Source organism: Pieris brassicae, chromosome 7 (assembly GCF_905147105.1).
Source record: "Pieris brassicae chromosome 7, ilPieBrab1.1, whole genome shotgun sequence".
Taxonomy (NCBI): domain Eukaryota; kingdom Metazoa; phylum Arthropoda; class Insecta; order Lepidoptera; family Pieridae; genus Pieris; species Pieris brassicae.
Genome location: NC_059671.1, coordinates 15,123,720 through 15,150,146, shown reverse-complemented (window position 1 = coordinate 15,150,146; position 26,427 = coordinate 15,123,720). Strand labels below are relative to the sequence as shown.

The following is a 26,427-nucleotide window of genomic DNA, read 5'->3' as shown; positions in this document are numbered from 1 at the left end:
ACCAAATATATAGGTATGATATATTTATGATACCAAATTACTTTGACAACAATGTGTGAGTGAAGTAAACTAGCGTACGTGGTTTTAAGGCTTCATTTTAGTGTTATTATAAACAGTGGTACAACTAATGTGATTATTTTCAAACGACAAAACAAATTTTTAACTTTATAGAGTTATCGTTTCCTCTGATAATAATAGGCTTACAATCGCTGGTAGTTTCTCGTTATATATCTATTCGGTTATTCTCTTGTTATATATATATATATTAATGTTTTAATATTCCTCTATACAGCAATTATAAAATTTACTGGACTAATAAGAGGTGGGCTGAAGTTCTAGCTGAAGGCAAACTACTAGAAAAGTTTTTTTTTTAATTAATCAATACAATATTTATTGATAATAATGTTTATAAAACGATCTGTATTAAGCTTTAAAATAGGTTTCGGAGATTACCTTTTCTGCAGCGCTAAATTTATGTCTATAGAGCGTTTTCTTGAGGTCAAATGTGTTAGTTCTATATCTTTCCTAATATAAATTTGTAGACTACGACAATCTATGAGTAAATACAAGTAAAAAATAAACTAAGGACAGAACGTACTACCTAATTTGTTAAATCACAATTTATCTTGTTAATACCATTCAGTTGAAGTAAAAATTTCATGAATATACAATACATTTAAGCCGACACAACAATCTCAAATAGAAATAAAGAAAGATAAACTTTATTAAACACCATATACATCCTGCATATAGGTAATCTATTAAATAATCGTATTAAACTGTAACTACTTAGTTCTCAATATATATCTCAATTAGTACTAAGCGTCGCTTGCTTATGAATCTGCCTAGAATATTGATATTTATAGCTTAGCCGTATCTGCACTATAAACTTGCGGTTAGGGCCGATTAGATGAAGGCTGTGACGAAAGGCCGATATTTCGATTTTGCGGCAACACTGTCACTATAGCTTAGAATCAATACGTGAGTATTTTCGAAACATAAAAGAGCCCGTGCAAACACAACATTTACACCGCAAATATCCTTACCACTATCCAAGAGAGTTTACATTAGAATAACAATTGCTATTTTAATTTATTAAACTCAATTACGAAATATAGCAATAAATAAAGTATTGTAATGTAATGTACGTTTGTACATACATTGCATACAAGACTTGGGTAACCGGGTCTACAAAGCTCGTTAAATTTAAGTTATTTTACAAAAGTTAGTACAATGAATGATCCAATGTATATAGTATGAGACAAGGTATGATGAATTGCGTGATAAATAATTTTTATGGCAATTATGAAGACATTTCTTGCTTTGAATGTTTGAACATTACTTAAGAAATATCATCATTGCGATTCGGGTGTAAGACAGACTTATCAATCGAAAGTTTCTACTTTTAGACTTATAAAATTGAAAACTGTGCCAAATTTCCTGTCAAGTTTTTAACTAAATACTTAAGTTAAGGTATTCCAGAAACGTAGCGTGAAATCTACGTGGAAGTACAAAGTTTCTTGAGATTTATTTGTTGCCATTTAGAGCGCGCCTTTGTGACGGAGACTTATACACGATATTCAATCTAGGAGTACATATTATATTTCTCCCTGCTACTATAAGAGCACAGTACACAAATAATTATTTTCTCATCGCATTCGGTTATGCTGCCAATATATAATGACATGCTGGTCATAACAAATGCGATATTTGAATTTACCTTCATAAATTTCTCAGTTTCAAACATGCCTCACATATATTATATCTATCTTAGCATTATTTAATGATTGACAATAAATTCATAAAAAACATTATATTCACAGATTATATCAACGCTTTGTGCGAACGCTTTGAACTGGCATATAACCTATACATATATCTATTAACTTGTAATTTTGACTTCCAGAAATGCCTTTTTAATAAAAAAAATTGATGTTATTATAGGTGTGGGCCCCACTTTTAATTTTTAATTTACTTATAATTACACCTCTTTTGTATTGACATATAAAGCGTAATTATCAACGTACTTTCTAAGTACCGCATGTCTTTATTTTAACCGCATTCAACATATTATGGATTAATGTGTAGAAACTTTATTTTTAATTTATATTATTTGTTATTTTCCATACACAAATTTCGGTTAAATTGGTATTGCTTTGTAAGACAATTGCCCTAAGGCTTACTAAAAGTTTTGTCGGTCTCAATTATAACCTTAAAACGCGTAAATTAGACAATACCTTTCACACCCACGTCGGGAAAATGTAGCAATATCTTTATTTGACAGTGTAATTAAAATCTAACTGTACCCAAATGTAGGTAAATAAAATTTTGTTAATGTGTATTATATTAGTGTTTTGTTAATATACTTTACATTCCTTATTTTAAAAGCATTGATGTCTTACTCTATGTTAACTTTCTGGCCTGTAAGGATTAATTTGTAAACTTGGTTGTCAATTTTGTACAGCCTATATTGTAGTTATCTTTTTAAATATTGTTTAGTCCATTTGCCCTTTTCAGAATCTTGTTAATTAAGTGTTTTATATGCAAAACGTCTCGTGAACATTGTAACTTACTTGTTATTCTTGACTTTTTCTTGGTAACATTTCAGATTACCCGATAGAAATAACTTATAGGCCTTGTTTACGACTTGTTTATTTTTAATGAGTTTCTAGATCCGAATTTGTTTTATCATGAAAAATATTATCATCATATTTCATTAGGTTAAACTTCCTTTCTAATGAATAATATATGAAAGAAACAGTCAGTTAATAACGTACGTATATAATCTACTGACTCGAGTTCATTACATTATTTACATAACTCCAAGTTTTCAGAACTTTTCAGCAATACAAAAGCAGAAGATCTGTCGTTTAAAGCAGTTTTATTTAAATATTTAGTATAATAGGCACGGTTGGTAGAAAGTATAATCACCAGTTTATAATAATATTTTTATTTCAATACTATTTCCTTTACTTCACACAGTACTACGTATGTTTCAAGGTGCACTAAAATACATCTCAATCTATTCATTTAAGGAGAATGCACGCGTCTAGTTCAAACATTAGTTAGAATTCGAATGTCTTTGTTGAGAATACTATCTCAACTTTAATGGTTTTGGGAGTAGCTATTCATTCTGATCCATAAAGCCGCTATTCAAACAAAATAATTCGAAGATTCATAATAAACTTCAGAGGGTTGCGTAAAGTGGGCCAATCAGGGCTATTTAATCCACGCTCCACTGATCCGATCCGACAAATTAATTACGGATCTACCTGTAAATCTCTTATCAATTTATACTTGATTAAATCTCTTTAGTCTAGCTGTGATGAGATTGGTATGAAGTCCTTTCCTAATACACTAATAATGATTACAGCACAAAGTCAAAACTTCAACTTATTTCTGTACTTATTAAATCAAGTTTAAATTGTCTTCTGCCTGTTCATTCTAATTACTAGACTATTCATTGTAATATTTTTCTATTTTACAATAAATTTAAAAAAAGAAAAATAACTACGAGTACAAGTAAGTGAAACTGCCGATGCAGCTTGCTGTTATTTATGTCTCACCATTAAATTTGTTACGATGTGCTTAAATCTAATACCAAGAGGTTTCTACTAGTACAAACTGGTTTAATATAAATACAAGACATTGTTTTTGCACGCGCTATATAATCTTTTAAGTTCCAAGATCAGTTCTTAACAAGCTGATTGTGTATTACGTATGATTGTTTGCGAGAAGTCTAGTTATTTCCCGAGAGTAATTACTCATTAGTAACATTTTGCAGTTTGTGTGGTATTTTTGTAACATAATGCACCCTGACTATCGTTAGCGACTATTAATTTACGCTTCACTTGTTTTAGCTAAAATTCCAATTCGGCATTTTTCAGCGATAAAAATACTTCTGTTTGAATTCTAGTTCAGCGATATTTGACGATACGAACTGCACTTTTTCACGCACAGTTTATTTCCTGGCTACTTCACTTTCTGTTCTATGAATTGGTTGTTCTTGTTTACTTGTTAAACATCGCAGACGCAATGTAATCACAACAAGTGGTTTTATACATCGCTAATTACAAACGTTTACAGAAAAATAATTTTTTTGCAATAGTGTACATTCAAATTATAAATCGATTTAAATGCACTAGTAGTACGTATGATAGGTAAAGGTAGAATATAAAACGTTGAATTGCGCAATGTGAACCTTTGAAATCAACTTAACGTTACTATTTCCGACTAGCTTTGAAATTGCGCGCATTCCGTGCTAGGTCTTACACATTATCGTTATGTGAATTGAGTGGAAGAGTACGTAAGAATAAGTTTATCTTCGTGGCCAAGGAGGTTTGAAGTTATTTTTCAATTGGATAGGCACATACTTTAACTATGTTAAATAACGGTCCAATCAACTTGTGTAATGAAAATTAAATATATAATTATGGTTAACATTCGGCTAATGTTTAATTATCTTAGCGCCCATTTAGATTGTTTTTAGAAACATTCACTAGTTATCAAAGCTTGTTTTGATATTCCAAAGTGTTACAGAACATTGGGTATAATGGTTATATGGCACCACGTCCAAGGCGGGCGGCTCACTCTGTTGGGCGGCACGACGCGGCAGTAGCTCTCTGTACGTCTGGCGTCCGCCCGCCTGTCGCGCTTTTCCCTTCAACATTCCTACTTTCCCTCCCTTCAATGTCAAACCTATCGATAGTTATTAAAGTGAAAATCAATTGCAGTGTCGTGTTATCAGATTAGTGTGTGGCATGTAACCGGCGAATAATAATTGCTGACACTTTAAGTGCGCCATGCGGTGAACTCCGCTTAGTGGTAGCGTGGATATGGTCGACCCGTTGAAAATATTTTGGGTTTTGACAAACAGCACATATTTAGGTATATATATTTTTATGCAGATTATTGTATCAAGGTCGGACATCTGCGAAGTGCACTTGACGCGAGAAACCTCTACATAACATTAATCTGAAATGATGCGCTGTCGATTTTTATTTTTAATCTAGTGATTTTTAAAACGTTTTAATGTTACGTGTTTATGTTTGGAATTATTTCACATTTAATAAATACTATAAACTATTTGCAATCCCATCTGATAACTAAACGCTTATTTTTTATTATGTTCGTAAGTGTTCACCTTCTTACATATATAAATAGATTGTATTTTCTTTTAACGTTGTGTACTTATAATCCTATAGTCTAATATTGTGTCTAATATAACCTACCTATAATCTAATATTGTGTTATTTAAATTCGCTTTTACGATATTCTCTACGTGATTTTTTATAAATTCCCATATTCCTCGCCCCTCTATTTATGAACTGAGAGACTGAATAAATTAAGCATTATAAACAACTCCAGAAAGAGAATGCTATTACGGTATTTTTATATTGGAAAATGGCCATAAATGTTTGAATCATTTCATTATTATACTATTTTAAATAAAGTTCACGTCTTAAATCTATGAAATGTTTAATAATTCGTCCGGATTTGAAAATTTTGGTAAGGATTAAAAGGTTGAAGGTTATTAACACCCTCTAAGTGAATTCTGTTAATTAATATTATCTTCTATTCTTAGATAAAAGTTTAATATAATACATATTTTTTCGAAAAGTAAACAATTTTCTCGCTGACAAATCTTCTCACTTACAAATTAGCTTACGTTAAATATCTCACGTTATATTAATATCAGCCGAAATCACCCTGAGAAAATCCTTTGTTACAAAGCAACTTTTCACATTATGTATGATGGTTTTCCCTGCATATAATAAATTTCAGCTATTAGGGTTTAATGTTCTACACAACTGCCAAAAGTATTGTAATGCATGACGTATAGAAACGCATACTTGCCAATTTTGTGTGTTTAAACAATATCTTTGTGTGACTTAATTTTCAACTTGAGCCGCATATTTAGTATTCTGAAGTAGGTAAGCTTAACTTTAAAATATAACTTTGAAGGCAAAAAGTAGTTTTTAATTTAAAACGGAAAGCTTTGTATATTTAAGAAGAAATCTTTCCTTTATTTTGAGGAAGATACGTCAGTAGGTTTTATGCTTGCGATCTACTGGGATTTGAGTAGCTAATAACCTTTGAGTAATTGCAGTGTTTATAACGGGATTTTACTGTTCACTGTAGCCGTAAAATGGATGAGACTTGGAACATAATGTGGTCTTTAGGAACAACCAATAAACTTTTAGTCCGGATTTAAGACTAGAATTTGGAATATAGGACGAACAACACACGCAATAAATTGTGGCCGCTGTAAGTCTATAAAATATCGGTTACTAGCTGATGCCATTAACGAATTTAAGAATTAGGATACAAGAAATAAAGTTCATATCCAAGATACACCATTCAAGATGGTGATTAACATTTAAAAAACTTAAATATATTTAATAATTTTGCGTGACATTTTTAACAAAATTATACTGTTTTTTATGAGTTTTTTGATCATAGACCTTTTAAAACCTGTGTGATTTGTCCCGCATGACATTGCTACGTTACACCTCCTTTGGTCCAACTTAAGTTAAGCATCTCCTTTTTTGTGTCCATGTTACTGCTATATTTCTTTTAGGCAACTTTCGGAGGCTGACACATTCACTTTTGACTGTATGACATGTCGGTTTCCTTTAGATATCTGCTTTTTCCGTACGAGAAAATGTTACATACGCACAAAGAAAGTACAGTCGCAAACTTATCAAATCCGGGGCGCCGTTCGAACGCCTAAACGTTCAATCTCAGTGTTAAGAATTACTAGGCATAAATGTTGATTTGTTATTATGCTTACTAACGCATAAGTTTGACTTGGATGGTTTTTGTCAAAAAGCCTTATTTTTTTAAGACAATGAAACAAATTTTGCATACGAAACACAAAGTTATACATATTCCAAACTTAAAATTCAAAGTAGCTATTCAATTAAAACATGTTACATGGTTGGGATTCGTGATTCTACATCTATTCATATGAACGTCTCATGTAAAAACTTTGTGTTACTTGCAGTCGTCAAAACTTTAATATAGGGTTTGCAACGGAATCTCAAACTTATCTTGTCACAAGATACTAAATACTTACAAGAAAATTGCATTAAGCTTTTCCGTTTAAGTGGTGAAAAATGGAGCGTTATATTTTCCAAGAAACTTGTCTGTTGTCGGTAAATTATTGGTTATGCTATAAAAAAATTGATACTCCAAAAAACTGAAGTGACCTTAAATGAGGAATTATTTTTTAAATTAAATTACCATTAACAGTATACATTACAATACATTAACAGTTTATTTCCATTAGTTACAAAAAAAAGTAGACCCAGGCTCATGAACGTATTGAGAACTATATTTCAGGAGTTACAAACTATTTTATTGGTAAAAAATTAATAATTATTTGTTACAACACCAACTTTATACATTTTCTAGTATATTCCGAATCATTTATTAATATAAAATGGAATCGCTTTCTTACCTATTCATATTAATTGTAAAAAATCTATTTTTTCTATGACAACCTATAAAACATTGCTTCTGAAGCTTACGTAATGCAAGTAAAACATAGATTTGTTTTGAAAAATGATAAATATGATATCAATGCGATCGGCTACGTTGCAGTAAGTGCAATGAGGTCGCACCTGGGTTGAGACAGATTGGCGACGCGGCGTCTCCCTGGCCACAGATGAGACAATAACTCAATTTTACTTCAGCAATCGAAGTACTGATCACTTCTTTACCTTAGGGAAATACTTAAGCAACTAGAATCGCATTAAAACATTAGTTTTATATTACTGTATTATATCAACGGATTTAGGCTTGGCTTAGTTTGAAATTTTTATTTTTTTCGACTGTTCGTCGTGTTTTTTTCTGTAAAAATGTCCTATATAATGTTATATTTACATAATGCAACTTAATTTATCTTAGCTTCGATGGTTTCAAGCACCTATTCCTTCAGGATCAACACGTATCTCTTGAATCTCTACATTTACGACAAATAAATTGTCATTCTTAAATTACAAGCTTATTGTTATATTCAGTCCGACAAAGTTTATTTTTTGTGTATCTATATATCATATACTTTCCTATAGATATTAAAACAAAAACAGTAACATCCCATATTTGTAACTAAATAAAATTATATAAACCGACCTAGTTTTAATAAACATGCATTCTTAACGGTGACGTTTGTTCGTAACCATCGAACACTTTCATGACAGATTACGCTTTTCGATCAATTCGTGAACATTGCAAGTTGCGCGGCATTTCTCTATTTGTCAGACCCTTGGTAGGAATTACTAAATCTCTTGGGCCTTCTTTTATTTATTACGAAGTCATCTTCAAAATCGGTAGTCGCTTCCCGATTTTATGAATAGTTTAACTCGGCTTTATTGCGTTTCCCTTGATGGAACCGTTAAATTTATGAACCTTGGAACCCAGCTAGGAAAGCAAACTAAAAACTCAAAAATCCTTGAGGCATACGAAAGCAAACTCCGAAACCTTTAATGATCACCCGTCCCTTAGAGTAATAGTGGCTTGAAGTGAATAGTATACCCACTTCCTTCCAGCGCCCACACTTTGTTTCATCCAATAGCGACTGCGATACACATCCCGGCCATTTTGTATACAATTTCGATATAGTTCTTTAAATATCTATAGCGCTGATGTCGCAAACATAGGGTCGTGCGGAACGAAATCTCATTATTGGGTATCTCTGCTATTGGAAGTTACAGTCCTAATATAAAATAAAGACAAGTTTATTCAATTAAGTAAAAAATTTTAATGGGCATTGCATGTTCCAGCTTATAGAAAAATACTTTAATTGTAAATTTGTTTACTTTCAAATGGATTCACAAAGTGATTTCTCTTTGGTCAACTTTTTTTTATTCATATAACCGACTGAAATGGCTCGTTGGGAATCTAGGGTAGCAAAGGGGTTGTGGTACGCAAAGTATGCGCTACCTTGAAATTGTTTATTTATCTTTCCCTTTTAAAGTATCAAACAGGAGCCTTTATTGAGTAATTCTTTTACATGGCGAACCCAATAGAGTCCAATGAGCTTTACCTTATATATCGTTTTAAAATCTACCTATCTGTGACTTGTCATTTCTCATCATACCTATTCAACTTATTTACACAATACCTTAAAGTATATCTAAATGTTTGTTAAACTATATTAGCTTTATTTTATTTAAAACTTGTGTGGATGACCAACTGTTGAATTTAGTTTTGAAGCGGATCTAAATTTAGAGTTAATATAAACACTTGGAGTCAAATACCAATTATGAAAATTATTGTAAAACTGTATGGTATTTTCATAAACTAAACTAGACAATGTTTCGATATTTATTTTATAGCTTAGTAAACAAAATAATCACTAATTGATTCAATGCCTCGCGCATTAGATATTATTAATTATGATAAATAACTAGGCGAGGAAGAATTTCAAATAAAATCACCGGCAAATTTTTGTGTAGGATATTTAAAAAAGTAAGAATATATCACAAGCGTATTCACTTCATTGTAGTTATATATATATATTTAACAGCCTCGCTTCTTCTGTTATGTTATTTACGTGCGTTCAATCACAGCCAATATAAAGTAATAATTTTACTTCATATGATAGTTTAAACCCGTCTAAAGTTACTTAAGCTAATTTATAGTTGCATGCAACTGTAGCTTATTTATGTCCACATTCAAACAAGCCTCTCGCTCTCTCAATTACCAACGCTTATAAACCCCGAGCCTTAAATGCAAACTTTATGCATTTTCATTATATTTTTTCTTAGAAATGTAGTACTTGTATATTTCATTAATTCAACTGGCTGTGACTGGTAATATCGAGGTTTTCTTGTAGTTCGTCTATGTATAGAATTAAATATAAGTTATCTTTTCTAAGAATCATATAAATGCAACGCAACTTGCATAGCCAGGGAAGCCAGAAAAATTTTTTTTCGCATTTCCTTACTATTGGCCGAGTGGGTGGGTGTATATAATTAGCTTTGAATAGCCCTTCAATATTATTTAGTAAAAATGTCATATTTTTATTAAGGAATATTCAAATAGAAGGTATGCTTTTCAAATGTAAATAGTTAAGAAAGAGTACTATCCCGTTACAAGTAGCTATATCCGCTGATTAGGAGAGTCACGGAATATTCTTATAGCTATAACCATATAACCATAATAAAAAAAATCATATAGATCTTACACAAAAGAACGCATAGTTCTATACTTAAATCTACCCGATAATAGAACTCATCGTACTGAGCTGTTTTATAGTCCCTATATTGGTACAAACTCTGCTTAAAATAATATATCTTATAAATATAAATAATAAGGAGTACGCGAGCCTCAACTTATTGTATATTATCTCCAAACGCGTCTTATGAGCAAACAGAATTACATAAATTTCCCTCAGCCAATAAATTATTAGTAAATTGTCTTAGTACGTAATGTTCTTCATATAAATGGTGTAATCCATTTTAAATGTTTATTTTAACTTGTTTACATTACAGGAAAAAAACATGTAACTTACCTTAGTTTCATCTATATTTTTATTGAAAAATTGTAAATCGTATCATCATATAAGCTTATCAATAAACTGTAAAATAAATAAATTTCATCTTGTGTAACCTACTGAGGGTACTTTTTTTTTAAATGTTTATCTATGGTATTCGTTGAAGCGCGAAACAGTGATGGTTTCAAATACAAGATAAATCACGATATCAACTAAACGAGAGGTAATACAAACGACAAGTTAACATTATGCCTACGTCAATTTTGTTTATTTGTCCGTATAAGTTCCATTAATCCTTATTTTACAGACTTCAACAACATGCCCCAATCAGCATTTCCCTTTTATCATCATATTTTTTACATTTTATAGAAATGGAGCTCCGAATATTAAATTTTTGGTATGTGTAATCTCCTTTTAATTGGATAATGCCTACAATTACAGCAGACTAGCTAAAATCAAGTAGTAGCTACTAAATCATTATCATAAAGTGTGTCAAGAGGGCGTCCATTGCAGGCAAATTCACAGGGCTTATTTTTCATGGCCCGTGCTTACCTGCACTGAATACTCGGCTGCTTTGTTTATTTAATTTCCCACGCTAACTACCTCGTAGTAAGATATTCTTGATTGCATATGCTGACGCACAAAAACTCCCTCCTTAAGGTCTTGTTTAATGCATGCAACACTGTGATTTTTTTTTATTGAAAACAGAACGTCAGCTGTCTACTTAGAATTTATTACTGCTGTAGTAAATATGCCTACACTTTAAATATTTTGTTTTGAAATAAAATTATTTCTAAATATTAAATTTAAAACAAAGAAAGAATTTTCGGGTATCAAAACGTTTACCTTTTAAAACTAAATCTAAACTAAACTTTATTAGTTTTAAAATGCTTGGACAGAGTGGCTTGAACGCGCGCTGAGGTCTTGCGTTGGTATGATGTGCACCAATGGACTTTCTGTCTATGAACGCATTTAGCACTCACTCGGAAACTGATAGCCCAAGAATAGAATAGACCCAAAAAAGGCAACGGCGTGTATTACGGCGGCACAGAAGGCTAATGATAAAGATCTAATGCCACATGATACATCTGATGCCTAGATCTAAAAAGTTAGCGCCACTGTTTATTTTACTAAATGTTTATATTTAAATGTTAACAAATGCCGTGGAAATAACAGCCTTAAAAAGTATATGTGATGTATGTATGTATGTAGCATTGCGAGAAAACCTTTAAAAATATAATATAATAACTAAAATATATCATTAAAAGTCCCTTTATCCAAGGTTCCGAAGATACTGGCAGCATTCCCTCTTTAATTGACAAGATTCTTCCTTTGTCCGAGGTAGCTGTCAGCTCTTCGATCTCCTGTGAAAAGAATAATATTCTGCGGTAGAAAGAAAAGGAACGAACACGGAACGAAATGTGTGAAAAGTCTTCGTTCCTTGGATTTCGTTTTAACCGGCTTCCTATGTATTTCGTGGTTTAATATTAACGGTCTAATGTCGTTATTTGGAAGCTTGAAAGCTTTGTAATAATTGTGTTGACTAAATTTCCAGAAGGGGTAGGCAACGCATTTAAAATAATTGATCTTTCCACGAAACCTCTGAAGTCCAATAACAATTCAGTTGGGATAGCGTTGCTTTGTGAATACTAATAGTCTTTGAACTGAACTCCGTAAATAACAAAGTGAGACAGAATAAATTTAAACTAAAATAGGCCGCCTTAAGTAGTTATATAGAAAAAATGGTTTTAAAGATTTCTCATACGAGTATATATAACCATAAATAATATTTCTATACTTCCAGTTCACCTGATTTTAAGTAATGGACATGCCCATGGACACACTCAGATTTCCAGAAGTGAAATGGACGGCGTGACGGCGGCGGCAGATACAAAAATCTTAGGCCATAGCTTGATTCGCTTCAACCATTGCTTTATTTTCTAATATCAGCGTAAACAAAAGATAAAATACACATTTCAATATTATGTTTTAATTAAATTACGTCTTACTACATTCCTATATATTTATAATGAAATGTAGCTAATTATGTTCTTTATGTAATAGATAAGATGAATAATTAGTTTTATTCTAAAGCCAAACTTAACACAATTATCTAATTAACGAACGATTGATGTTTCTGATAACTTTTAAGGTCTTGCCTTAAAGTTTTAGTCACATTTTTAATTTGTTATTGAGTAATATAAAGCGACAGCAAAGTTCCAAAAATATATTTAATAAGTCGCTTGGAAGAGAGCCAAACAGGAAGGTATTGTTTACAAGTTTTATCCCCCGTGGAAATAAGCGTTGAATTAAATAAGAATTTTATAATGATGTTCGAAAATTGTATAGGCCTTTGAAGCTTAAAATAACTTCCTTCGGCGTAATTAGCATACCACAAATGGGATGTATGAGTTGAAAAACGTGATTTGTTAACTAAATTTAGTAATAAATGTACGTGCGACTCTCCTGCTTGAGCCGTGCAACACTAGCTCGTGCGTCGAAAAAAATTTACGGCTTGTGTCCGATAGACCTAGTTGTCCATGAAATAACAATGATGAAAGAAATGGATGTAATCTGAGGCCAAGACCAATATAAGGTTGTAGCTCCGCTATAATGTATTTTGTGCATACATTTAGCGGTACTAAGTAGACTACTTCTTTGAGGTAAATATTTGTAACGTAAAGTTAATATTTTCTCTGCCTCCCCAAAATTTCTAATCCAACATGTGTGTGTATGACTCGAACAATCAAGTAAAACTAGCCATCATTTATTTTATAACCCAGTCGTAAAAAAAAAATGAATTTGTATCGTAAATAAAAATAGAAAGTACACATTCAACATAAAATTTCTCAAGTTCGTTTTGAATCTTGCTTACTATTGTACGAACATTCATCCCTCAGGCGACACAGGTACATATTGACAGCCGTTATAATATGAGATCCACATTTCCCCTGAAACTGGTTTCAATCGAAAAAATCTGCTTTGAGAATATTATTCGATCACGACCAATCCTGATACAATAGGTTTTCAAGTGGGACTGTTAAATCGTATACAATTTTTATATGAATAATCGGAGATAAAGATGCCTTTTTGAATTCCTTATTTGTTTAACCAGATTTAGATTACTTACATTAATAATAGTAATAATACTGAAGAGATCAAACTTAACAATTAGTTTATTTAAAACTATTTCTATATATAGCAACCATGTTGTTATTGTCATTGTTAACATTTTTGTTACTAACGATTTTAATCATGCTTTAGAATATCCAATAGTGTTAATAATTATCTAATTTGGTATTAGAAAATTCGTACAATATAATATATATAAAGTAGATTGCTATATTAAATTGCATAGTAATCATATCGCTTTGTACTGAATTTAGCGATATTAGCATATAATAATAAATTTACTAAAGCGATCATAGAGCGCATAGAATTTAACACTATCTCGCACTAACGGGCTGATAATAATAACAAAAGATATTTGCATTGCAATCTAGTTAATAAAATTGCAAAATGCAGGCTTATAATGTTGTAGTGGTATTTGGTAATAAACCAATGCATAATTTCAAAATATTTTACCTACGCTTCTATTATCTTAACATCAAGTTTGTATACAGGTTAAATTTGTTGATGTACACGATAATTCCTGGACCAGTTTTGAATTAACAGTTTTTTTTTATTTAAAAGGGATCTTTTCAGATGACCGATTAGATCTATGTTGAGATATTGAATAAAATATAAGTGTTTTATAACTCATCGAATTCCCACTGACTGATTATGAAGACGATAGTTAAAAGAGAGACCTAAAGCTGATTATAAGCTTTTTAAAAGAAATTGAAAATTCTATACTCGCTTCTCTCAGTAACTATTCAACTTTGGTTCATCGGATACTAATAAAGGCTAATTTAATAAAACTGCTCTAATAAAAGACACAAAATTTTCATATTGACGGTGGCTTAAAAAATACTCAATAAATGTTTGATTTAGCATTACAACGCTTTAAAAAAAACATTATTCAATATGACATGTTCCAAGGCTTCTATGTGGTAAGTTTTCGTAGGATCATAAGCCTGTCATGAGGATTCTTTCACGTAGTACCAAATATTTTTCTACAATCATTTATAGCGAATGTAAGACGTGCAATACGGCTTAAGTTTGAGTAAGGACCGTCATAAATTTTTCTAAATAGACGGGGTTAGTACGGTCCATTATCGGGCTCACACTTCATACTATTGGTTAAATACGACATATGTTCCGTTATTACGATGTTCTGCAAGAAATTCGTGGGCTAGACAAAATGGATTTGAAACTTCTAGTTATTAGCGCTTAGTCTGGTCAGTACAAATATGTTAAAAACTTGTGGATTTTTAGATATAGTTCGTCAAAGGCCAATACTTTTTTAGGCCTTTGCTAGTTTTTATTGAATATGGTTTCGATATGGGTCAGTCTATATGATGTTAAATATATTTAGTTCAGAAAATCGTAAAGCCTTCAAAATTCTCAGGCACACGACTAACGCAGCTAGCTTAAACTTGCCGCTTGAATATCATTTCGATGAGATAATCTAATTAATGTGTCCTTAATTAAAATTATAGTGCTCTAACATTTTTTTGCTATAATAATAATCTACAATTTTAAATAATAAAGAATGTATCAATATTTAGTCCAATATATGATTATATTTAATATTAATGGATAATTTATTAGATCCAAATACCTGAAAGTAGATTTCAAACACAATTCAACTTAGATAAACATTTGGGCAATATATAATTATTAATAAAGTTCCTATTTCTCTCTTTCCGTCTAATTGTATTTACGCTGACATTAAAACAAGATCAGTGATTTTAAATGACCTATTTAGACTAATAATTTGTTGTCCCTTCGTAACTATCTACTGTCGCAACTACTACTACTACTATCAACTGCGGCAAGTCTCGCCCTTCGTGGAGTTAATGCTACACCCTCCCTCGCGAGGGGGTGTTTTTCCCTGCTCGGGGCGTATGCCCCCTTCAGGTGCTGCGTTGGTTCGCGCGCTGCCGATACAGGACGGTACGGGGGCGGGCATATAGCCCTTGATGAGGGCTGCGGCGCACGGGGAGACGCGGTCACTACCCTTCGCCCTTCTCAGCCGAAACATGTAGTCCGCCGTTTCCAAGAGGCTCAAGGCTCGATGGTGGTTGACGTGTTGCTGAAGTCTCCTTTTGTATTTTTTCGATGATCTTATGTCTTCCTCGATAGAGGTAAATCCCAAATATTTGGACTTCATTTCGTGTTAACCTCAGCGGACCGCTGTTTTGGGTGTAGGATTTCAATATTAGAGCGGCTTACTGACTCCCAGAGCTGTATCCCAAAGGGCTTAAAATTTATTTATTTGTTTATTAACACTTCGTTACACTACAATAAAAAAATTGAACATAATTAAATCTAAAGTGCCCTCCTTTTGATTTACTGGTGGCCTTATCGCTTTCGAGAGATCTCTTCCAGGCAACCACTAAAATGTAAAAGTTTACCAGACAGAGTGCGGCTTTTCTATCTAATAGCCAGTTCATGTTACGAAGGTTATTATTAGTATGCTCTTTCTTGGCTTTTATATGATCTTGCTATGTTAAGCGTTTGTCCAGGTGCATGTCCAAGTAGTGGCTGTTTTCGCAAGACAGCTTCCCAGAGTCACCGATGAGCACTCGTCTTTTCTTAATGTGAACGTGATATGAACTGACTTCGTTGGCTTTTCCGTATCCATGTTTTTTACCATATTCTGATTTTGTCCAGGAATTCCTGTAGTTTTGTAGATGCTTCGTTTAGATATTGTGATTAAACTAATTTACTTCTTATTAATAAGGGAAAGACATGTAATTAGATGTTTATATAAATATATAATCCATTTGCCAAAAAACAGTATCATTAACAATTTTGATTGTATGTAGACTATTAGTTATTTGCTACAGAGCTACGTCACAGAGCATAAAAATTAATCTACGTCGAATTCGTTTTAGATTAAAAATAAACGAAACCAACGGACTATTGTTTCCAATCATTATTATACATGTCATTTGAAACAAATATTTTTAAATAAAGCAAACTTTAAAATGCCTTTTTAGATCGGGCTTTGAAAACTGACTCTGTTTGTTGTTAATGTTTACGGATATCTAATTGAGTTGCTAAATAATGATGTTTTTGTTTCTAAATTAAATATTAAAATAGTTGGTGTATTTATTATTTTCTTTATTTATAATAATTTGTTTGAATCCTTGAAGAATTTATCAAATTTAACGCAAAAGTGCAACGAAAATTGATATGGAAGATTGAATATAACGCTAGTATAAAAACAATTCGAGTATTACTCAGAAGTCGGAACAAAGCAAGCTGCGAAATAGATTTATTTACCAACGATATTTTCTCCACTTAAAAGATTGTTCTGTCAAGCACAAACATAAATCTTGAACAACAGGATATCGATATTCGAAATCAAACATTAAGTTTTCAATCGCGAAGAAGATCCATTTATATCAGTAGTTCGAGATAAGGCGATCACGGAAAGCTCAGCTTATGTATTCAAAGATGCACGACTCACGTTCGGAAGCGAAAATACCTTACTCCGTTCCATTTAGGACGTTATTATATGTTGCTCGGATGACAAGTCATGTGAGATCAATATTCATTTAATTGACGTCACCTTTCCTCTTGGTCGGGTTTGTGTTCTAATGAAAGCTATAGGAGAACGAAGGCATTGTAGTGTCCTTACTAATTGTTTGTCAAATTATAATAAGATATTGAAATTGGTTATTGTAAAAGAAAAAATCAATAATAAGTAGAAAGCTCCAAAATGTTTGCGGTAAAATAATATTTTTCTTCATATAGTTGAGATACATACCGTAAAGCATATGAAGATCTCGATATCTTTCGTGTTGGCAAAACTAAATAGTCCCTCGCTGATTCCGTGTACCTTTTCCCAATTCCATACGAAGAATTCGCAATACCACAACCATATTTATGAGTACCTTCTTTATATTATGTGTACGGTTATGCTTAATCAAGGTTTTGATATCATAAGTTATAGTCATTATTTTAAATTACATTGATATCATTTGATCTACATTTTAACAATTTCTGGAATTCTGTCTTTAAAAAATGAAGTAGCTAAAGAAAAGGTGCTCGTAATAAGACGTTAACTTCAAGTTTTATAATTCGAATTTCAAATGCAGTAGAGACGGCAAATGGTCACGTAGAAACTGCGCAAGATATAAAAGAATAAATGCGTTTGTGGAACACCATGACTCATTAGCTTTCTTAAAAACCCTATTAACTAAATTTATTAGAAATAGGATAACTAACACAAATGATACTAATGAGCTGCATAAAAATATATCGTTTTGTTTTGAAGTACTAAAAACTATTGCGGCGGCTAGCAAAATAATTCCCTGTTTATTACGTAAAACAAGTTTGTTTACGATAAGCTCAAAATTCGTGGTTTAACAATTTATCAGTGCCTATAATGATAAACAAAAACAATTGTTTACTAAGATAATAATAGCCCTGGTGGTTAAGATCCGAGTCTTAGCTCTAAAGAACTCACGTGTTTTCAGGGACTCGTTCAAATATCATTTATTAATCAATTTTATCCAGAATTATCTAAACGTATTATAAATACTTAAAAGCTTATGATATTATAAGAAATCTACACTTCTGTTGTATATATTATAAAAGATTAATTGTAACAGTACCTACTGTTTCTATTTATTATGTTGTATTGTCCATTAAACTAAATCAGTTTTTATCGATAGCAATTTGAGAGGGGGTGACAACTTGTCAATAAAAGCTCAAGAAGTTCTTTTCTGTGAGAAGTTACAAGTGGCAAGATATTAAATCTTCTCGCCTGCGAAAGGTCTGAGACTTGTGTGTCGTTTAATGAATACGCACGTTTATTCGTGTATGCTAAAAAAGGCTGTGGAATATTAAATGGAGTAGCGAGTTGTCCGCGTCAATTTTTACGAGCTGGCACAGTTTTTCAACAAAATTGTACGTCCTACCGTCCCCTGACAAAAAGTATCCGCAGTGATATATTTTTTGTCATAAATTGGTTTTTGTTTACAGTATTTTTTCTTTCGTGTCTGTTAACCCAATATAGACAAATAAAATATTCTTAAAAGGATAGAGAGTGAAGACGTCATAGTACTAGTTCTATTCATAAAACGTTGAATGAACTCAGCTTTTAAGAAGCTCATGACTAGTTAACTGTTTTTTCATAATTAAAATTATGAAAAAAAAATAACTTAATAAACGGTTATAAAAAACAATTTTGCTAACATAACGGAAAAAATATTATATTAATGTTCACACCGAGGCATAAATTATTTTATCACGACCCGAAGGCAGGCGCAGAAGTTTTATGACATCAACATGTGGGTCGGATTAGGGTGGAAAAACCACAAAGTGTTTGTATATTAAGGCTAAAGAAAATTTTCTTGAGGATGTCCCCTAATTTATCATTCCTTTAACTCGGTCGTAAAGAATTATAAGCAATACTTCTTAATTTTTCATTGTATTTTTAAGGGTCTCTTAACTTTAAAATATGTTATATCGACGTCATTTGTCTGTTATAATGCCACTGAAATAAGCGTTAGATATTTTATTCTGATGTAATGTTTGATATGTTTGGCTAAAGAAATAAACAAAGTGAATTAACGTTGGACCCAGATGTATTATAATGAGAGTAGGACCCATTTCAGGGAATTCTAGACTGCATTAACGTATTTGCTATGTAATTTCCAAGGAATCATTTGGGAGCTGTACGTAATAACAGTTTATATATTAAATATTCGAGTATTGAATTAAAACCGTTTCCCAATTCTACGGGAACAACAGAACGGAAATCATTTCTGAATTATTCATGCAAGACCACAATAAATTATAATTTCAATTCAACAATCAATATAATGATGTACAAAATTAGCTGTATAAAATAATGTTCGTAATATTGAAACAGGTGTCGAAGTAATAACGTAATAGAGTGCTGCACTCTTTAAGTTGATTCTGGCTTCAGAAAGTTTGCTCAACGAACTTTATCTGAAGATATCTCTAGAACGAAGTAGGTGAAACAGTTTTAAACTTATTCAGGAAATAAATTGTATTTATTCTTACTGATTAAATGAACGCAACCTGCATTTGGAAGACGGTATTATAAATGCTGTAATGCAACCGCTGTGCTCATCGATCGTGCAGCAAATGGGAATGACACTCGTACATAATGCACTATTTGTAGAACGCTGAACTTCTACCCTGCTTTTAACCTTACCATTGTGCTCTCATCATTATAATCCCTTAATGTATAATACGTATACGGCTCTGTGAATGTTTTTTCATACATTTAATCCGGATGTTGGACATCCGGTATCGGACCAATAATTATTTCCGGTTACCACCGAAGGCTAGCATGATTGCTTGCACATCATTTCTTAATAAAGAACCTTTTACATTAGCGATTACTAGCAATGACTCTTATGTGTCTTATTTATTTTATTCTTATCTTTTGTTATTTATTATCTTTGTTAGTGCAAATAACTAATAAAACTTAACTAACGCCTGACATAACTCCATTTTGTACCTACCCTTCACCTGTCATTCTATTATTTTCTCGATAAATAGACGTTCATTAATTAAATTCCTTTGAAATCCTCAATGCGTTTAATTAATGAGTTTGAATAGATGCTTCATGTGCATAATTTTATCTTGTAAGTTGTCTGAATCTATCTTTACATAATTTTTTAACCATGAGATTAAATCGGTTAAAAAGAATGAAGGGCTATGTTTTGTCGTGTTGTGCTGCTGTTGTAAAAAATTAAAAAAAAAACAATGGCGCTACAACCTTTTAAGGTCTGGGCCCTAGATTCCTGTATCCGTTTCATGATCATTTGTTAATCTAATAGGCAATTAGGCACCTTCTGTGCCTGACGCACGCCGTCGACTTTTGGGTCTTAGGCAAGCCGGTTTCCTCACGATGTTTTCCTTCACTGTTCGAACGAATGTTAAATGCGTACATAGAAAGAAAGTCCATTGGTCCAGCGGGAAATTGAACCTACGACCTTTGGGGTGAGAGTCGCACGCTGAAGCCTCTAGGCCAACACTGCTCATCTCATCTCTTTTTTCAAATACTGACTCATAAAAACCAAATATATCTTAAAATAGGGTTAATCGCGTAAGATTTCGACTTGTCAATATCCGATATATTACGGATTAGCTAAATTCTCTCTTTACGTAGAGTAGTAATAATTCCAAATTGAATCCGCACCACCTTGATGGTGGGAAGTCTTTCAAGGTAGGCTTTTCTTACAAATAAAGCTTGTGAACTGTGAAATCGACTCCCGATGGAGGTCCTCCTTTGAGAAAGACCTTACTCCTTCAAGGGCCGGCAACCACTAAATTTGTGCGGCGATGACTGCATTTTATGGCTCATGTCCATGCTTGAATACTTGAGACATCGATAGTATAAGATCCATTTAGTGTTTAAAATAAGAGTCTTATGAATTAACAATGCTAAGCTCACTCATTTATTTATATAAAAAAACATATTTTTACACCGCTCTTTACCACTGCGTAAAGAGCTTATAATAATCTTGTAAATTTTATTATTAATGTTTTGTTTGCAGTGACAAAATTCATCCGTATTGGAATAGCAGACAAGAATGACAACCCGCCGTATTTCGATAAGGAGCTGTACGAAGCTGAGGTCGACGAAAATGAAGATATACAACACACTGTTCTCACAGTCACCGCCAAAGATCACGACGAATGTGAGTACTAGATATACTTATATATTATAGCTTTACATATCATATTTCGTTAGGAACAAATATTTTTTAAATGCTCGCCTAATCTTTTTGAGATTTGATAGCACGGACTTATCTTCAATTAATCTTTAAAATTGTTTAATGTAATGAAATAGTAACGATTCCTTTTCGAATGTAAATTTGAACATAGTGGGCGTTCAAACAAAATGAAACATACGTCGTTCGTATATTATTCGTGTAGTGTACCAGATGCATGGAAAATGTAATCTTTCTGTATCATACATAGACGTATACAAAAAACTACAAATAAATTTGTGATAAAGTTATTGTTGATAATAAAAAGTTATTTAAAAAATTCAACTATGACTATGGGAGCGTTCAAGTATTACGTCACGCAACTTTTGGAGATTCTTGACCCCCCCACCCCCATGAAACGCGCGGTAACGTTTTCTGTATCCAATAGTAAAACGTTTCGTGACCTCCCCCAGTGACGGTTTATACCTAAAACTTCATTATGTGGTGTAAGGTCTTGAAAAGTGGGAAAAAATATTAACAATAAGGCGTAATTCAATCCCCGCCCCGCATCGTAACGTTTTACAAGAGGAACCCCTCCCCCCAAATTCGTTACGTAATACTTGGACGCTCCATATTATAACAGATTTTAGTTCCCAAACAAAAGTCATAAGACGATATAAAATGCTTTATATTGTAATGCATAATGTTTGAACACAGTCAAACTTGACAGCGACCGTACCGCCAGCTCGACGTGACTCCCAATACACTTCGAACTAAAATCTATGTTTGCGAAGGTGTTCCATTTCTCTGCATTTATGTAGCTCACGAAACTCAAGCATGCATTGACCTAATCTTTAGTTGGGTTGACAGTTTTGTTATAACAGAAGTGTGTCACCCGTTCATTGCACAGAAAATCAACTCACAATGGATTTGCCTCAGTCACTCGAGAAATCGACCGCTGTTTTATCAGATTCATGTAAAGCCTATTGGAGTGTTTTTAATTTAATTTTTTAATTAATTTCCGTTACAGACTTTCGGATGCTATTCTGTTTTCAAAATTTAGTTTTATTAATCCTTATTTAAATTTAGCTTCCGGGTACTGATCGTTTACATTTTTATATCAATCATTCATAAGATTTCAATTCATACTTTGTTTGTATAAACACCTATTGTATTTCTCAGGTGGCTTTCTACGTTTCTTCTCCAATTCATATTTGAATTGATTAAATTCCCTTTGAAATATAAATAACCTTACTGGATATTGGCAACTGTTTCGTCTTGAGCAAATAATTATGTAAAATAGGTAATACAAAGTTATTTTTTGTATCTCAGCTATCATTGAATTATTGCAGAATATTATTTTAACCTACTTATAGTCAAAGTAGTCAGATTTTCATCGTTAAATAGAAATTTACTTCGATGTTTAAAGTATGGTGCATGGAAAAATTGACTTTACAGACGCAGGTCTGTAGCATTTTCTCATAGGCAGTAGATTAACTGTCTGAAACAATTAATGTTTTGTCAGAATTCCGACCTTGTTTGTGCCTCAAAGTTTTATTGATACAATATCATTTCATTATTATATAATCATACTAAAAAACTTTAAAATAATAAAGATACAGCTAAATTTCCGTATTCGATGTTCTTCACTACGGATTCATATTAGTGGAACTAATGTAATACCTGTTTGGTATCCGTACTCTCGAAGCTGACATTCCAGGTACAGTTTGACAGGTTCGTGATGGATGACTTCTTAGGTCATAGGTATGATAGATTTGACATTGCTTAGCTTTTATAACCTGTCTGTGAAGAATGATTTATTTCTAATACGGAGAAAAGTTTTATTTAATTTTTGTAAACTAACGTATCGGTCGACAGTAAAAGACAGATATCCTCTCTGACATACATACAAACACCCGGGGAGGATATCTGAGTCTCGGTAAGAACAAACAAGTCACCAAATGATAGTGGACAGCGTGGTGTTGGAGTTGAGCCCCCTAACTGTGAAGTCCCAGTCAAATTCCAATGTTTGCGCCGAGATCGATCAGTAATGGACATATGTTGGTCGTAGAGCGCAGAATTGAAGAATACATGCTGCTGAGCGTCCTAGTGGAGGACAATTCCCCTCTGGGCAAGAGGGGAATTGACTACCGCGAGCGCATGTGTTAATTTCTATTTGTTCTGCACCTTTATATTTCTTGGGAGGCGGGATGGGATGGGATGGGCATTAACATTACAAGGAAATGACTATATTTGTGATTTAATGTTTTATTTTCACCTTCAATGCTAACTATATTAACATAATTTAGTTAGCATTGAAAACGCTGTCATTGTACCTTACAAAAGTTTAATTCAACTGGTTTGGTTATGAATAAAAGGAATAATTACTAGATACTATTAGAGTAGAAAAAGTCAAACCATTTTTACATTTGCAAACTTTAAACAATTGTTCGTACAATTAATCACTCTTCAGTAACAAGCTAGCCTGATTTATTTGTACAAAATTACAAATGATCGTGTTTTTAAGATCTCGAGTTAATTAATTTCAGAAGGGAACAATTTGGGTAGCGTTGATAGCGTGAAGTTGTTAAACTATACAATGTTAGTGTAGCTTCCGAGATATTCGCTAAGTCTCCATTTAACCGCATCTCGTACTCTGTAGTTCTTAGTGGAATGCACGTGCTTTATACCGATTTAGAGCTTTCAGATTCTGTAACATTCACAGTTCAATGGATTATGTTTTGTTCAAACCAATGTTCAATAAAATCATGACCTACGTCGATTATGTACAACGGCGGCTTAGTGATTAAGCACGTTTTTTTTAAGGTTTTGGTTCTGAACTAAAAATATGTAACGTATTAAACAGATCCTGAAATATCCATACCACAATGTTAAGGACCTTGATACAAGATGTTTTATAGTAATTCCAATTAATAACCATGAATTTTCTCGCGTAAAAGTTATAATTTTTTTCACATGAAATGGCTAAATATGTATTGCTGCGGTAACCTGCTCAAATGACGCAAACTTTAAACTTCTTTACGTTAGATAACGGCTCGAACAAAGACAAGGGGTAGGTCATGTTAAAAAAATACGGTACAGCCTGTATATAAACATAATTTATTACAATTAAAAAAAACTACTTTCATTTTTTTATTTTCATAAAGATCGCCTCATTAGCAAATATTTAATGAAAAACATTCCATATTGCCCAAGTAAATATTTCTGCAATAAATAAAATGGTCCCGCTAAAAGGTTTGAGCTTATCAAAGAGTGGTGTAACTAAATTAATCAACCTTTTAAAATTAATAAGTAGTTAATAAATTATTCAAGTGAAGGGTATTTGAATAATTATTTATCTTATCGAGTTTAACGAGACGTCTGGAAGTGAACCGTATCTAAATTATATCTAGGGGATATTCATTCAACGGTCATTAGTCTTAAGAGATTAAAGATCAATCAATAATTAGTATTCTGTAAACATTGATCATTTCTGAAATGGTTTTAGATGTATATTCGAATACGTATCAATCAATAATGATAGATACATGTTATGCTTTAGACCACTTAGCATACATTTTTAGCATCGACACTTAGTGTATAAAATACTCTAAGAACTCAGCGGTGACATAAGTGACGTATTTGTATATTCCATAGCGAAGATAATTCAAAACAATTACTCAAAACTTTATTCAAGTAATTTACAGAGATGTCAACGAGCACTTGCAAACGAATCCTCTTTTCACTTTTTTTTTAATGGAATCTTGCTGGTGGCCTTAAGGGCCTTTGCAGCTCAGCTCTTTTCACTTCGGTGCGCACCCGTTTTATAGGCGATGTGGTGGACGAGCGCACGCACGGCGCTCGTCCACTTGTTTACGTCGTTCAGGGCACGTGCACGATGACTCATATTTGTTTTGTTAGTGATGCATTTTGATTTGCGCCGATATATACATATATGACCATTACCAACAAAAATAGGATTAGGATAAAGTCTAATGCAACCATAGATTGAAATGTCATAGCAAACAAGATTTTTTCTGAATTTCTTGTGCTAATTTAAGACGGTAGGATTATCCAAATATCTGAACGATAAAACATAAAAATCTCCCTTTGCAATAGCAATAATAGATAATATTAGGGCAGAGGAAAATCGCTTACTTGATATTATCTCAACTGGCGTTCATCGTATTTTATCATAATTTATACAATTAGGCCTTGGCCTGGTCAAGCGAAGATTTCCAGACGTCTACTTTCATTACATTTTAATGGGTTAAGTGTAAGAATTCTTTATCAAGGCCTTTCAAAACATAAAGCTATTTACAGTATTTTGTAAGGTTATATTAATGATTGTAGGCAATGCGAACTTTGATTAAAATATTCCCAAAATTATTTTCAGCAAATTGCCGTTGGTTAAGAATTATCCAGTTCCTTTGGAAACCAATATAAATGTTGGATCGATTTGTTTTAAATTTATTTAAAAAAAAGTATAGCACAGAACAGGAAAAATCACGCAAAAGTGTTATAAAGCAAAGAAAATGTGAACACTTTTGCAGCGGTCAAATATGAAGTAAAAAAATTCAACGAGAGAAGAAATTATGAAACTTTACCGGCTGAATAATTTTATGATTTACGTAAAATTGGATTGAAGAAAGGATTTCTTTGATATAGAGCATTCTCAGCTAGTCTTTGAGAAAAGTTTATTATCACTATGAAGCTTTTGGGGAATTGAGTATACATTTATTGACTCATTTTCGTTGATTTTGAGATTATAAGAGCTTATCTTATTAATTTTTGTATATTATTTTATGTACATTATAGTATTATAATATTATTTTTATTGTACAGCAATACGCAGTTGTGTAGATTTCAATAATTATTATTTTAAATCTTTAAAGATACTTTTTTTAGCTGTTTAGCCTTAGACATAACATAATTATAATAATAATTGCAAGTATAAATACTATAAAAAATTAATTCACGTTTGTATTTAATTTTTTAATATATTTTCTAATTCTAATTAACAGTCGCTTTACTATGACTTTGACAAGCCCTAACGTACACCTTGAATTTATTTTGTTTGATAAATTGTACATATTAGAGGAACTAATTTATTCTTAC

The 26,427-nt window shown here is 32.3% G+C and overlaps 1 protein-coding gene across 1 annotated transcript in view; it reads left to right on the top strand.

Moving 5' to 3' along the window:
• Positions 1 to 26,427, top strand: part of LOC123711573 (neural-cadherin) — a 254,181-nt gene that overhangs the window by 179,424 nt on the left and 48,330 nt on the right. The window contains exon 14 of the mRNA XM_045664169.1: positions 21,154 to 21,297. Within this exon, the coding sequence (XP_045520125.1) occupies positions 21,154 to 21,297 (144 nt within the window). The remainder of the gene's footprint in view (positions 1 to 21,153; positions 21,298 to 26,427) is intronic.